The sequence below is a fragment of the Polistes fuscatus genome, unplaced genomic scaffold (genome assembly GCF_010416935.1).
Source record: "Polistes fuscatus isolate 324 unplaced genomic scaffold, CU_Pfus_HIC Scaffold16, whole genome shotgun sequence".
Classification (NCBI taxonomy): domain Eukaryota; kingdom Metazoa; phylum Arthropoda; class Insecta; order Hymenoptera; family Vespidae; genus Polistes; species Polistes fuscatus.
In genome coordinates this window covers 427,538-443,168 of record NW_025113064.1, presented here as the reverse complement: position 1 = coordinate 443,168, position 15,631 = coordinate 427,538, and the positions used below count along the sequence as shown (strand labels likewise).

Below are 15,631 nucleotides of genomic sequence, written 5' to 3'. Positions count from 1 at the left end.
TACGAATATTTTATAAATAATAATTTTCAATCTACCTTAAATATAATATTATACAAATAAATGTATATAATTTTAGGTTAACCCATGGCATCTGTAAAAAAAAAGAAAAGAAACTACATTAAAAATAATTATCATACATGTACAATGCTACGAGGAAAACAATAAATTGATTAAAATACTTCATTTCCATTGAGAAATAATTATTTTGTATTACCGTTTACCATAACTCTGTCCTCCTCTGGTCATCTTCTAATCCACTTTCCCTTCCTCTTGAACGGAATGGTCATATGAAACAATAAACTGATTAAAAACATTCATTTACTTATAGAAATAATTATTTTTAACTACCATTTACCATAACTCAGTCCTCCTACGGTTTGTTTCCCCTTCTCTTGGACGGAATTTGGCATCATAGTTCATCCTGCAAAGAAAATATTAAAAGGAATAGGAAAAGAATAGGGAAAAGTAGAACTTTTAAGGTGGAACTTTTCACGATTTTTGTTTTAAGTGGTTTCCCCCCGATCGGACTAATCCACTGACTCTAATTTTTTTTACGAGAAACCTAGGCTTCACGCGACGATCGACCATTACTCTAACAGCAGACGGTTGAGGCCTGACTAACGGATAGTGACCGAATCGCCAACGCGTGTCGCTTCGGTCCCTATGCTAAATGCATATCTATGCATACCAAATCGCGAGAAAAAAAAAACGCATCCTAAAAATATATATTACGAGGGACCTAGGCTTCACAAGACGACCGACCTTCGTGCCAACGGCAGGACCGGTGAGGCCTGACTAACGGATAGCGACCGAATCGACTATGTGTCGCTTCGGTCCCTATGCTAAATGCATATTTTATGCATATCAAATCGCGAATAAAAAACAAATCTAAAAGTTGTTCCACCTCAAAAGTTAAGTAAACTCACTTGAATGCATGCTAACTCATGTGAGCATACTTGATATAAAGGAAAAGAAAGAAAGTGAAAGAAATAGGGAAGATATGATGGTTGGTGGGGGAAATTAAAGGTAAGGAATACCTGAAAAAATATAAGAATTATTAAAGAAACATTATAAAGTAATTAGTTTCTGTATATTAAGTGGATAGAAGGAACTAATGAAAGGGGTAAAAGAATACGGTATTAATTGGGAAGTTAAAAGAAACTAATTACAATTATAATGTTTACGGTAAGCGGTCTTTGGCTAGATTTTACTTGCAATGGAATGTTTAACATATAAAATATGTTAAACATTATACTGAAAGTAAAATACCATTGCCCAGGTCTAACCACGAGGAGGTAACCGCTTCTGAAGACCCGGGATGTGCATCCTGAAGATGTCCCCATCCGAATTAAATTGAAACCAAAGAAAATGAAATGAAAATGATCACCCCGTTAATGATTTTAATGAGCCCCACTCTTATGCCCCACCCTAAGAGTTTTATTCGGAAAATCTTTACAATTACTATCGATAATGAAGAGAAAAATGGAAAACCAAATAAAAAATGATAAAAGAGTAGTAAAACATGAATGGAATCGAAGCATCATGTAACCCTTCAACAAATAAAATACATTAAATATAAATGTCACACGCGTGTAATGTGCTTAGGGAAGAAGAATAAATAGATTAAAATTATACATGTAATTATAAATTAAATTATACATTTAATTATACTAATAATTATCTTAAACTATCCTTTATTATAGCTAAGTCCTCGTGCTGTCCTGGTGTGGTCCTCGTGCTGTCCTGGTTTGGTCCTCCTCCTATGTAACCTGCAACAAAAAAAGCAAAGGGATAGGGAAGAAGTTGAAAAGTATGCTTTTTAAAGTGAAAATTTTTACGTTTTTTTTTTAAGTGGTATCCCACCGGTTGGACTAATCCACTGACTCTAATCTATATTACGAGGAACTTACGCTGCACGTACAGTTTGCCCACCATTACTATATTTACTGCAAGCTTGAGGAACTGAATCCCTGGGCCCGTCTTACTAATAGTGGTGGTAGACATCCCTTCTAATGCAGTTTCAGTTCCTATGCTACGTGCACATCTATGCTTGCAAAATCGCGAGTTAAAAAAAGCAAAGTAAAATAAAAAAAAATAAAAAAAAAAGGATAGGGCGTTTCACTTTAAAAAGTTAAGGGTAGGACATGATTCTATCCTTGGGAGAAAGATAGAATCAAGGCTCGCGTGGGCAGGGTCGCATCCCTGAAGTAAATTCCTTCTTAACAAATGGCGCCCTTTGCGAAGAAGAAATCCACCCGCTACCCATTGAATTGTTTCTAAAAAAAAATAATAAAATTTTATTAAACGTTTCATATTAAATTTTATCTAACAATAATTGAAAAATAATTTAAGTAATTGGAGAAGTTTATAATTATGTTATAATGCAAGAACGCAACCAAGCTGAAGACACAGTCATCTAAAATCATAAAAATAAATTCATATTAAAATTATTTTCTATATTCACAATAAGTTAATAGAAGAGTATGTAATATTTAAAATAATATAATTGCTTAAACATATACATACATTATGTATTAGTAGAGAAAAATACTTTGTTCAATACACCTTAAATAATTGTTAATTAAACGATAGAAATGTATATTGTAATCTAAAAGTAAAGATGTACCTTTTGATGAACCTTCCTCTTCGAAATCTACTGTAAGACTGAAACATTGTCATACAAACAAATTTTTTTTTAATGAATGTTATATACATGGCTTTCCAAAAGTTTCTTATGTATGTAACGAGAAAATTAATTGTAATAAATAGAAATTAAAATTATATAAAGTTCTGATTTTAACATTTTTTTAATTTTTACGTAATTGTTTAAACAAATGTACTCTTGTTGTAATGTTCTTGCGCAGTGATGACTTCCGGTGGGAAAGGGTAAAATTTTCATCTATTAAAACATAAAATCGAAATTAATTAATATTTAAAGTACGTCAAAAGTTAGGTAATGTTTAAATAAATATATATGCGTTTAAACAATCTTAATTATAATAAGAATTCATTAAAATATTAAAATTATTGTTAATTAATCGATGCAAGCGTCTATTGTTGTCTAAAAGCTCAGAGTATATGTTCTGTGATCCCTCCTCCTCGAAATCCACCGTTGATCTGAGTAATTATCCTCTGTTAAAGTTCTTTTGGTGAAAGTTGTTTACAGGACCTTCCGAACGTTGAGCACGTGTATAAAAAGAATAATAAACCTATTTAATAAAATTTAAGAATAAAACGTTATGATTTTCGTATTTTTATCTATTTTAAGTACTTATTTGAATGCTTCTGCGCAGTGATTACTTGGAGGATAAAATTCTGCTGCAACATAAAGAGAGTGCATTAGTGCATTATAATAATTGTTAATTAATCAATGCAAGTGTCTATTATTGTTTAAAAGATCGGAATATATGTTCTGTTATCCCTCCTCCTCGAAATCCACCGTTATTCTGAGTAATTATCCTCTGTTAAAGTTCTTTTGGTGAAAGTTGTTTATGTGACTTTCCGAAAATTGCGCATGTGTAAAAAAGAAAATCAATAAAATTAATCAATAAAATTTAATATTATAACGCTCTCATTTTAGTATTCTTTTATTTTTGTATAGTTGTTTAAACTAATTTACATTTGTTGTTACGTTCTTGCGCAGTGATGACTTCGGAGGGAAGGGGTAAAATTTTCATCTATTAAAACATAAAATCGAAATTAATTAATATTTAAAGTACGTCAAAAGTTAGGTAATGTTTAAATAAATATATATGCGTTTAAACAATCTTAATTATAATAAGAATTCATTAAAATATTAAAATAATTGTTAATTAATCGATGCAAGCGTCTATTGTTGTCTAAAAGCTCGGAGTATATGTTCTGTGATCCCTCCTCCTCGAAATCCACCGTTGATCTGAGTCATTATCCTCTGTTAAAGTTCTTTTGGTGAAAGTTGTTTACAAGACCTTCCGAACGTTGAGCACGTGTATAAAAAGAATAATAAACCTATTTAATAAAATTTAAGAATAAAACGTTATGATTTTCGTATTTTTATCTATTTTAAGTAATTATTTGAATGCTTCTGCGCAGTGATGACTTCGAGGATAAAATTCTGCTGCAACATAAAGAAACTGCATTAGTGCATTATAATAATTGTTAATTAATCGATGCAAGTGTCTATTTTTGTTTAAAAGATCGGAATATATGTTCTGTGATCCCTCCTCCTCGAAATCCACCGTTGATCTGAGTCATTATCCTCTGTTTAAGTTTTTTGGTGAAAATTGTTTATGTGAATTTCCGAAAATTGCGCATGTGTATAAAAGAAAATCAATAAAATTAATCAATAAAATTTAATATTATAACGCTCTCATTTTAATATTCTTTTTATTTTTTGTATAATTGTTTAAACTAATGTACATTTGTTGTTACGTTCTTGCGCAGTGATGACTTCGGAGGGAAGGGGTAAAATTTTTATCTATTAAAACATAAAATCGACTTGAGAGGGCGCGCTTTACCATGCCAGAGGCATGGGAGAGCGCCTTGTGGTGTGTGGGGGGGGGGATAGTATGCGTGGGGCTTTGTGCACGCACTTCAGTCTCATTCTGGTGTTGACTCTGGTTTGAGCTAACAACAGTGTGTTTCCCATCTTGAGCTTCTCGCTATCTTGGCTTTTGTTCTAGGCAACGTGGCTAGATCGTGTGAGAGTGAGTTAGGAGTGTGTAGAGTTGTCTGGTGTTTTTGTACCCAACGTGGGCTTGTAGTCGGACAGTTGTAGCGAATTATCTGCAACCTGTCGCCAGGCTACCAACGTGGGCTTGTAGTCGGACAGTTGTAGCGAATTATCTGCAACCGGTCGCCAGGCTACCAATGTGGGCTTCTAGTCGGACAGTTGTAGCGAATTACCTGCAATCTGTTGCCAGGCTACCAACGTGGGCTTGTAGTCGGACAGTTGTAGCGAATTATCTGCAACCGGTCGCCAGGCTACCAACGCGGGATTGTAGTCGGACAGTTATAGCGAATTACCTGCAACCTGTTGCCAGGCTACCAACGTGGGATAAGGTTCTGGCCAGACAGGCCTTCGTTAGGTGCGATAAGAAACAGCGTGCGTTCGGTTGTCGCCTTGCGTCGGAAGCGAACGGTAAGAGAGCTCTCTAGCGTGCGACCAAAAGGTACCTCGCGTCGTTATTCTAATAATATATTTTCTTTTCAGCCTTTTGTTTGTCATTGTACGTTACACCAGTTTTATTGAATAAATTGTTCTCTTGCCCCAGCTTTTCTCTCAATTCCGTGAGAGTTTTTATGCCGAGGCAAGTAACTTTGTGTCGCGTAAAAGTGTTTTGTTCATTTATCTATCCTGTCCTATCTTACTCATTCCAGCGTTAAACTGTTTAGCAGAACTCATTGGGAGATATTCGACCATTTTCTGGTCACCTATATAAATGCTAGAAACATTGGAAACAATGGTGCCCCGGGTGAGGAATGAGTGATAGGTTGGATTGATAAATTCGTAAAATCGGAAAACGCTTGCGTCTTTGTTCCTCGGTTCTTTGTCTTGGACTTCTTTGTGGCTTTGTCTGAGTTTTGCGTCATCGTTATTTGTCCGCGGGGATCACGTGGTGCGTTTGGATTCGAGACGTGCCACGTGTTAGGTCTTTACTTCCGGTTTACCCCCACTCGGCTAGGTCTTTACGTCCGGCCGCACGGCTTACCCCCACTTAGCTAGCGCTTTACTTCCGGCCGCACGGCTTACCCCCACTTAGCTAGCGCTTTTTTTACTTAATATTAAGTATATTAACGCTTTGCTCTTTAGTAATTCCTACTGAATACTTCATTTGTTATATATGTATAATAAACACAAAGTAGAGTAAGGATAAAAGTGGTCGAGTAAAAAAGTAAGACCACATGATGTATAACAAAATTCCTGCTTTTGTTTGATATTATTTTATTTTTTAATGCAAAGTGTTAATAATAGGTTCATCGATTAGATCAAATATCTGTTGAGGCATTCGAGTAAAAGTAACAGTACGATTTGTGCATTTCTTTAGGCTGCGATTGTCTAGGAAATGCATTGTAAAATGCGCTTAGAAAAAGCCTCACAGCAGTTTTCAGGAATGAAGAAAGAAGAGGCATTATGCCGAAGAGGCCCCCACTTAAATGTGGCTGAAGAGGGCAACTACTATTGAGACTACTGAGTTATTTTCAAAGGTTCAACAGCAAGTTCGAACTTTTCGAGAATAGCTCTCTAGTCATATATTATATTTTATTATATTACTTTTTGCTCGTCATTAATTTGTAGTTGTAATTGGAGATGATGGACCATTCCATCTCCTTGGGACACCAAATTTGTGTCCCTCAAAATCGTCAAAAAGATGCATTTGTGTTTAGTTACAGTCAGAAATATTAAAATTTTCGTATTATTAAATTTTCAAGCTTAAATAACGTTCGGTAAATATTACAGTAATTTCTCTTTTCTTGTTTCGTCTTTAAAATTTTTCACTTTGATCGTATTTTATTAAATTTGCAATTTTTCTTTTTTATATAATGCAGTTTAAAAGTATTTCTCTCATAATAATTAATAGATATTATTTTTTTTAGTAACTTAGTATTTTTACTTCTCCTATTTATTTTTATTTATTTTTTGTAAATATAAAATCAAAAAATGATTTTAAATTTAAATTTAATTTCATTACAACGATTAATAGAGATTTGATCGGAATAAATATAGAATTCAATAGAAAAGTGCATCTGCGAATTGGACGATTTATATGTCAGGCTATTGTATCACTTGACTGTATGATTAATATAGTTTTCTTAAATATTTTTTATATTTTCTATAAATGCATTTCTGAAGGCACACACATGTTAATACATTAAAAATTAAATATATTTATTTAAAATTTTATTACAATAGAACTATATATATATATATACTATCTATACTATCAAAGAATATATTATATACTATCAAAGAATAGTGTATTTTTTGATACTATTGTACCGTCATCGCGTTAAGTACCCACTATCGTCCTCTGGTGGTCACGGTAGTAACTAAGATGAATCTTGTTACATAAAAAAGGGACTTGAGAGCTTCTATGTACTTTTGTATTCTTTGCTGAAGGTAAAATATTTGTATAATTTAATATAAATTAGCAGTCGTTAAAATATATATTTATTTAAAATGATTGTATTTAAAAAATACTTAATTCTATGATTGAACTATTTACTAGAAACTTCTTTTTATTATTGCATTAATACAAATTAGAAGGAAATTGTATGAAATTTATAAAAGAAACTAATACCTAATAATTTAACAGATTTCCATATAATGTTTCATATGAAAAGAGATAAATAATGAACGATAAAAAAAGTTTCACAAAGCATCATTATATTTTTATTATAATATACTTACATTTACGTATGTATACTTCAACGTTTAGTTTGTATTTCGTACATTTACAATGTATTACATATTAATATATATAATTTACAAACATTCCATATTGTATAATTCATACGACTGCCAGTCTTTGCCAGTAAATCTAATGAGAAAAAAAAAAGAAAAATCACTTCGTAATCTTCAATAATATTTCAATTTGTTTTACCAAAATCTAAACAGTCTTTTCAAAAAACGTAATACATTGAATAGAATCCTATTGTTGTGTCGTATAAAAAAGGAATTATTTAAGAGAAATGATTTTTTACTTTTCTATAAAACAATCCGCTTAGTCATTATATTATAATAAGTCTTGATTAACAAGCAGGATTATCTAATAATCAGTTCTGCAAATATACAATAGAACGTATATTTTGATTCATTGAGTTAATCGATTATCGACGTTGAAATATTCCCTACAATCTGATTTTAACAATATTATAAATCACGCGATTCGCGTGAACTAACAAACGTATTTATTAGGATCATAAGTGTGTGATGATTTTCATTTAAAAATTGTAAAAGACTTATTTAATATTCTTTCTACTTACATATCCTCGTCGATCATAAATGACGCGCATGTAAAAACGATTAAAACTCAAATTATCTTCCAAAAACAATAATAATATTAATAATATTAATAATGAAAGTTTTAATAACGAAGATTTTAATTATTAAAATACATCGTCATAGTCATAGTCGCCGTCGTTGTTGTCTGGTTAGAGTTTAAAATAAAATTTTAAAATAAAATTTTGTTATTAAAATTAATAAAAAAAAATTACGTATCGCACCGAGTTTCAATATTTTATAAAATATGATCAAATAGAATAATCGATTTCAATGAATCAATACGCATATGTGTTGCACTGAGACGTGCGTTCATAGATAAACAATTTTTTAAGCGTCACTCGATGTTTCTCCTCGTCAGTAATTTTTTTGCATATGTGAGTATGTTGTGGCTGCGCGTGTATGTTTTTTTATTTTTTCTTCTTTTTTTCTTCTTTTTCTTTCAGATGTAATCTTATTATCAAAGCTCGTAATTATACTAATTTTAAATACAGACATAAACAATTGGAATCATTAATGGAAATTAATTTATTCCTGGCTCATTGAATAATCGATTTCAACATGAGCGATTTAACGCTATGAATAAAACAATTGTACACTTCACTTTGAAAATTTAATTGACAAGTATTAAAAAATTATGTAAAAAGTTGGAGAAAAATCGTTTCGATTTGAAAAAGTTCGTCTTATTTTTGTGACTTTTTTTTTCTTCTTTTATTTATTTATTTTTTGCAATCTCTTTCTTTTTTTTTTGCTTTCATATGGCTTAACGTAGGACCGTAAGTTTTCAGATCGTAAAGAAGGGAAGAAGATAACAGCGAGATTAGTAGTTTCGTTTTCAAACTTGGTGGCACCATTCAAAATTTAGTACAAACTGTACCCTAATTCTTATGTTTAAAATGCGTTCGCTAGAATCTGACAAATAGTACATTATCGTTATAATAATATTACTATTATTATTATTATTATTATTATTATTATTATTATCTCATTATTACTAGTATATTATTATCACTTCGATTAGAATTCATTATTTTGGCAACGCACGGATTATGCGGAATTTCGATATTTTTTTCTTCTTCATTTTTTAATGTGTCTTTTCGTTTCGTTATTTCTTTTTCTTTTTTTTTTTTTACATCGTTGCTTTCATCATCGTTATTTATTTATTAATATTATTAATATTATTAATATTATAAATATTATTATTATTATATTTATTAACTGACATTAGTTAAACCGCAAATAGTTTACAATTAATTCGCATGTATTTCTTCTTCCATTTTTGCTGGCACATTACATTTCAACGATTGTTTGTTTAAGTATATATCCCGTTTTTCGAACTTTACAAAAATTTTATTATTTTTATGTTATGTATATATTTTACGAAAGTAAGAAAATACGAAAACGACACTAAGGAATTATTATTGATCGATAAACATAATCGTATTATTTTTTAATTACAAGGTTTGCTTATTTTCTTTTTTTTTGTTTTTTTTCATTTGTTTGTTTGTATTGGGCGATGGAAGGGGCCGGGGACGGGATTAATCGCGGGCGATGGCGTTGGTTGTTCGAGGAGAAGTGGGGGGAAGTTAAGTTTACATTAACTATCAATATTTTAGTAAGGTAATAATCGTACAGATGAATTGAGTTTTTTTTTCCTTTTTTTCTTTTTCTTTTTCTTTTCCTTTTTGCAGTATTGTATATACGTGTGTAAATTAATTTTTTTTTAGCTGTTTATTTATGAAAAAAGGTGAGCTTAGTGTGTGTTTATTTTTTTTTCACTTCATGATCTTCGTTATAACGATGGATGGTGGTACATCAGTGACGATGGTGTTTGTTTGTTGTTTGTTTATTTGTTTGTTTGTTTGCATGCATATGTGGCTTTAATTGATTCGACGGAGAGGTGCGAATTTGTCATTAGTTTTCCCTTCGCACAACTCTTTTCCCCTTCTTTCTCCCTCTCTCTGCGTAAGGATGGGTCAGGCTTAATCCGTTTTTAGTGGCACTGTTATCCGTTAGCTTTATGTCGAGCATCGGTTTCTTTCTTCCAGTGCTTACGGCTTCCCTGAATTAAAATTGCCTGAAAAATAAAACAAATTTCCATGTATTTTTGGAACAAATTATTAATTCAAAGTGATCATCGTTTATTATATTGCATTATTTTGTCTTACCAGAATTAAATAAGTCTTTCCAGTTGAATATTTATTCATCCCCTACAAACACTCCTCTTGGCTTTTTCTGACGCACCTTGCTACCTTTCGTTTAAATTCTGTATAACTTTCCCGCCATTCTTTCTGTATATGCATATTAATTGAACGATGTAAGATTACTAAGTAAAATCAAACATTGTCGAACATAAATTGGTTATTAGGAAACCATTATTATATAAAAGTATAAATGAAAAACTTACGGCAGCATCCACATTAGCAGGACTTTCGTCATTTGGATCTGCGAGCATACTAATAACGCTTATGAGAATAGTCTCAACTGTGTGAACTGGCAACCACCGTTCTGATGCTTTCTCATAGCCCCATTTATCATCTCCAGGCTCATGTAATATCGATATACATACATCACCATTTTTCTCGACTAATGATAAGAAAAACAAAATATATTTACATATTTAATCTCTGATATTATAATAAGTTTTATAAACACCTTGCACTATGATTTAACACGCCTAGTTGCAAATGTGTTTTTTATATTTGGCTCGTAAGATTTTCTATGCGTCTCACAGTTCGTTATAGTGCAAGCGCTTTAAACAATAGTCTAATGCGTAATACTTACTGTTTGGATGCCAAATTTCAGTTATAAATTTCATTCTTGGCGGCCTAAGTGGATACTCTTTTGGAAATTGTAAATGTGCTTTAAAAAATCCGCCTTCGCTGTTACAATACAAAATAAGAAATTTACATTAGTAACAATTTAAAATTATTAAGACTTTATCAAATCAATATTATAATTTTTACTTACTACAATGTATCCGGAGGTCCAATAATAAGTACTTCCCATCTATAAATATCATTGTCGTCAATGAGGCCTGCCGAAAACCCTTCTACTGGGTTTTTATTTAACTCTGCAAAAATAATCCATAAAATATTCTCAAAAATTCTTTGAACCGGTAAAAAGAAAAGTAATAATGACTATTTAAGAATCATGACGAAGTAAATAATATAGAAAATGATACAGATGAAATTATGATCATTGGGAAATTTGCAATGATTTAGTTTGTCTTTCTACTCCTTAAGAGAAATTGTAAAAACAATCATAGAAGTTAAGATGAATAAAGAAAAATGATTCAAGTATAGAGAAAGAGAAAGACAGAGATATATATGTATAGTAATTGTCATCATGGAAGAGAACAGTGATTCAGCATTGGATTTGGAAATTACGAACGAGTCTCTTCTTCCAATCTACGAATTCTGACGTCATGGTGGACAAAAGAAAGTAAAAGATGAAAAAATATAGCGAATATATATATATATATATATACATATGTATATGCATATGTATATACAGGAGAGAAGGTGGGGAAGAGTAGGAGAAGAGATCACGTTACATGTATGCTTAAAAACATACATAAAGATAAATGTGTTAGTGAAAAGCGAAAGGAAAGGATGACCAAAAACAGGATAAATTCAATAAAAAGGAAAGGAAAGGAAAGGAAAGAAAAGATGCACGAATGGGTCCTGACAAAGATGGTTGACCTTCGTCTTCTTACATGACAGATTCGTATATATATATATATACGAAAGAAAAAAAGAAAGATATATATATATCTTTCTCATTCTGTTATTCTCATATCGGTATTTCTTTTTCTAAAGCGTTACCAAGTGCAAAAACACGAGGTATTTCGTAGAATACATATATGTTTCAAGGAAAAATCCCGAAACACGGAGCAACATACACATACACATGTATATATACACACATACACATCATATATACACACATACAACATACATACATACATACATAGATAGAAAGAGAAGGAGAGGTAGTTGGGCTATAAATAAAATCTTGCCGGGAAAGAGAGACTGATGATTATTTTTGAAATGTTTTTTCGGTGGGAGAAACAGAGAGAAAGAGAGAAAGAGATAGATAGAAATAGATTAAAATAGAGATAGAAGATAGAGATAAAGATAGAGAATGATAAATAGAAAGTAGAGAAGGGTTAAGAAAATGAAGTAGTAGTAGTAGTGGTAGTAGAGTAGTAGTAGTAGGAATAGTGGAGTAGAATAGTAGTAGGAGTAGTGGTGTAGTAGTAGTAGTAGTAGGAGTAGTGGTAGTAGTAGTAGGAGTAGTAGTAGTAGTAGTGGTGTGGTAGTAGTAGTAGTAGTCGTATAGTAGAAGAAGAAGAAGGGGAAGGGGAAAAAATTTAAAAAGAGTCTCCCGAAAGGAACATTGGCGATTAACCGATATCCGGCATCGTGTTGCCGTCCTTGTGAGAAACATAATAAAAAAAAAAACGAACCAAAAATAGTGAATGAATTTATTAAAAAATAATAATAATAAATTAAAATAATATAATATATACATAAAAGTAAGTAAGACACTAGATGTTAGTAAAAAAATTACGAACAAAAGGGTAAAAAGGACTAGGGAAAGAACAAAAAAAGAGAGAAAGAAAAAAAAAAGGGAAATATCCCGGGGATGATTCGATCGTGCGAGGTTAACGTTCCCGTTGGTCCAGTCGTCGTCATCGTCATCGTCATCATTATCGTCATCGTCGTCGTCGTCGTCATGGCCATCGTCATCGTCAGAGTTGTTAAGAGTTCATACCCGGAGATTTCTCCTTTTCGCGAGCACGTTATTGATTTTCACGCCCTGATCGCGAGCCGCAATAAAGGGCCGTACCGAACCTACGTAAGGCTATGGAGCACGAGTTCTTTTTTATTTTTTTTTCTTTCTTTCTTTCGTTATTTTTTTCTTTTCCTTTTTTTGACTCGAAGAGTCTGCACACGCGTCCTCCACCTCGTTGTCGCCGTCGTCGTAGTTGTAAAGAAAAAAAAAGAACGAGAGAGACAGAAATATTCGTCCGAATATTTTCATTAATATTTTAACAATAGACAAAAATATTTAAATATTATTATTATTATTTTATTATATATTTTTTATCTCCTTTTTTTGTTTTGTTTTAAATATGAAATATAAATAGAGAGAGAGATATATGTATATAGGCATTACTCGTGGAATATTTGATAAATATTTTAGAATAATTTTGTAAATTAAAAAAAAGGAGAAAAAAATAGTTTTAACCTCATCTTCATCTTCTTCTTTATCTTTATACTTTATCTTTCTTTCTTTCTTTCTTTCTTTCTAACTTTCTATCTCTTTTTATCCTCGACCACTCTCTCTCTCTTTTTCTCATTCTCTTTCTTTCTCTCTCTCTTTTTGTCCTTCTTTCTCCTTCTTTTAATATATCTGTCTGTCTCTGTCTAACTCTCGTAATGGTCTCGCTTCCTCTTACATGGGTTTTAGTTGCGCACCGACATACACGGCACTATTTAACACTCAACACATATATATATTGATACCTGCTAATTGTTTTCGTAGTAGAAGCGCGGACTGTGGCTCTGACATTAATAAAAGTTCCGTTAAATAAGACTAAAGCTGAAAACAATTCACTTTTGCTTGACTGGAAAGATGGCTAGGTACGTCGCGGAAGCGATGACTGCGCATGCGCCACAATCTTTAAACATATGTTCTTCCGTCGTTCTAACATCGTGCACCGGTAGTAGCATTACTAGCCGGTTATCGCAGCGGTACCATGCGGATTTTTTGGTGTATTAAAATTTTATCGCTAGAAGTCACTATGAATTGAATTGGAATTGAATCTTCTTTATCAACCAACACATTTCTTCCATTGTTTTACCGTTTTTTCATGCGAGGACGCTTCTTCCTTTCATAATCTATACAACTTCATTGGTAAATCACAGGTAATAATATTTTATTCTTACTTTTATTATGTTAATTTTTATTTCATTTATTAAATTTTTCTTAATTATGATTAGGTGTGCTGTTCTTTTAACAATTTTTTTATTATTTTCTAAGATTGTATAATATTATAAAATGAATAGGATTATACTTGTAGATATATGTTTGGTTTTTGGTTATTTAGATTATTTTATTGTTTATTATCTTCTCTTAAGTTAACTTAGTATTGGAGTATCGACATAACTATGATTTTTCTAAGTAAGTAACATAAATATATTCATAATAGTTTGGTAATTTAATTATATTGATTTAATACTATGTCTTTCTGTCGCAGTTACTTGCTCTCCGTTAGACTATATGCAAGATGTTCTCATCGCTTAATGCAGGTGCTTGTATTCAACGTATATTTGATATAGAGGTAGTAAGAAATTATTTATTATTATAAATATAATCCACATGTTTATTACAATTTCAGGTACCATCTACTTGTATGATACTGTGCTATATTTATTATAGAATATGCAATTCCTGTATCGTTACATATTTCAGATCATCAAAATAGTTCTTTCGATATAAAGTAAGAACTTCAATGTAATTAGTTAGTTCTTATCATAAGAATTATATTCATGATATTTAAAATGATTAACATTATATTAATATATAATTGTAGCCGATATAAGGATAGTAATTATGATTTAAGAGAAATGTAATCCGAATAGATTCTGCGAATGGTGTTTAGTATATCGTTCCATTCTTATGCAGCTGTTAAGTATAAATTGTTAATATTGCATTTTAATAATTGCATTTAAATAATGCAGTTAATATTGCAACTGTTAAGCATAAGTTGTTAATATTTAGATAATAAAAATATTCTATAGATTTTTTAAATTGATATTGCATGGAAAAGTACATTTGAAATATTTATAATAATTTGTTAATATTGTGCAGCAATAAATAAATTTGTTTTGTATTTGCTTTCTATTGGTAATAGTTGAGTACTGACTTACTGACTATCACTACACTAAATTCTTACTTTGCTATAAGCCAGTAAGGTAACCAAACGAGTTATACAGTCGATAATAGTAGATACCTATTTTTCTATTTTTAATCTTAATTTGTTTTTCGTTAATCATAATGTATAAAAATCATACTACGTCCATTTTAAATCTACATTCTCCTATTAGAAATTTTAAATTCTAGACAAATTTGATAAAAGTATAAATAAAATACTGTATAATACATATATATATACTGTAAAATACTGTATATATACATTTTAAATCTACATTCTCCTATTAGAAATTTTAAATTCTAGACAAATTTGATAATAGGCGTAAAAAAAGGTAGATGAGGATTTTAAATTTAGATTTTAATGATTTCTTTTTTTTATTATCCAGTATAATAAGATACATTGCTTTGACAAACGATTATACAGACGTACAATATTCACCGATTCGTTTATCTCTCATGTATTATTTTTTTTTTACACAGACGTCATAATTCCATTGAATTTTACGCCTTGACATTTTTCTAATCTCCTTTTTTACTTTTACTTTTTATTTATTTCATTTCCTTTCTTCTTTCTTTTCACTATTTACAGAAAGTATTATTTAATTAGGATGTTATTTTAAGTTATATTATACACGACATCAAATTGTTGAGGGTTTCTCAAAATTCAAGTTCATTCATTTTTTAATAATATCAATTACTTCTTTC

The 15,631-nt window shown here is 30.9% G+C and overlaps 1 protein-coding gene and 1 long non-coding RNA gene across 3 annotated transcripts; one reads left to right on the top strand and one right to left on the bottom strand.

Moving 5' to 3' along the window:
* Positions 1–9,223: 9,223 nt before the first annotated feature.
* On the bottom strand, positions 9,224–13,659 carry LOC122514804 (ubiquitin-conjugating enzyme E2 G1). 2 transcript variants are annotated; one of them, XM_043631856.1, is made up of 6 exons: positions 13,516–13,659; positions 10,952–11,054; positions 10,766–10,863; positions 10,389–10,567; positions 10,150–10,272; positions 9,224–10,058 (listed from the first exon to the last, which is right to left on the bottom strand). In XM_043631856.1, exons 1-5 carry the CDS (start codon positions 13,559–13,561, stop codon positions 10,192–10,194), a joined length of 507 nt encoding a protein of 168 aa, XP_043487791.1. In that variant the 5' UTR covers positions 13,562–13,659; the 3' UTR covers positions 9,224–10,058; positions 10,150–10,191. The 2 variants fall into 2 exon arrangements, with proteins under 2 accessions (XP_043487791.1, XP_043487792.1); XM_043631857.1 differs by lacking the exon at positions 13,516–13,659 and adding an exon at positions 12,761–13,028.
* A 105-nt stretch (positions 13,660–13,764) lies between these two features.
* LOC122514805 lies at positions 13,765–14,803 on the top strand. The gene is made up of 3 exons (XR_006303121.1): positions 13,765–13,917; positions 14,250–14,301; positions 14,391–14,803. It is a non-coding gene; the product is annotated as an uncharacterized LOC122514805 (long non-coding RNA).
* The last annotated feature ends 828 nt before the right edge of the window (positions 14,804–15,631 follow it).

Excerpts from the sequence above, each read along its gene's own strand:
- LOC122514804 (XM_043631856.1), bottom strand. The coding sequence starts at position 13,561 with ATGTCAGAGCCACAGTCCGCGCTTCTACTACGAAAACAATTAGCAG. Across the intron at positions 10,568-10,765 it reads TGAAATTTGGCATCCAAACA|TCGAGAAAAATGGTGATGTA; the intron begins GTAAGTATTACG and ends TCTTATCATTAG. Across the intron at positions 10,273-10,388 it reads CTGCTAATGTGGATGCTGCC|AAAGAATGGCGGGAAAGTTA; the intron begins GTAAGTTTTTCA and ends ATGCATATACAG.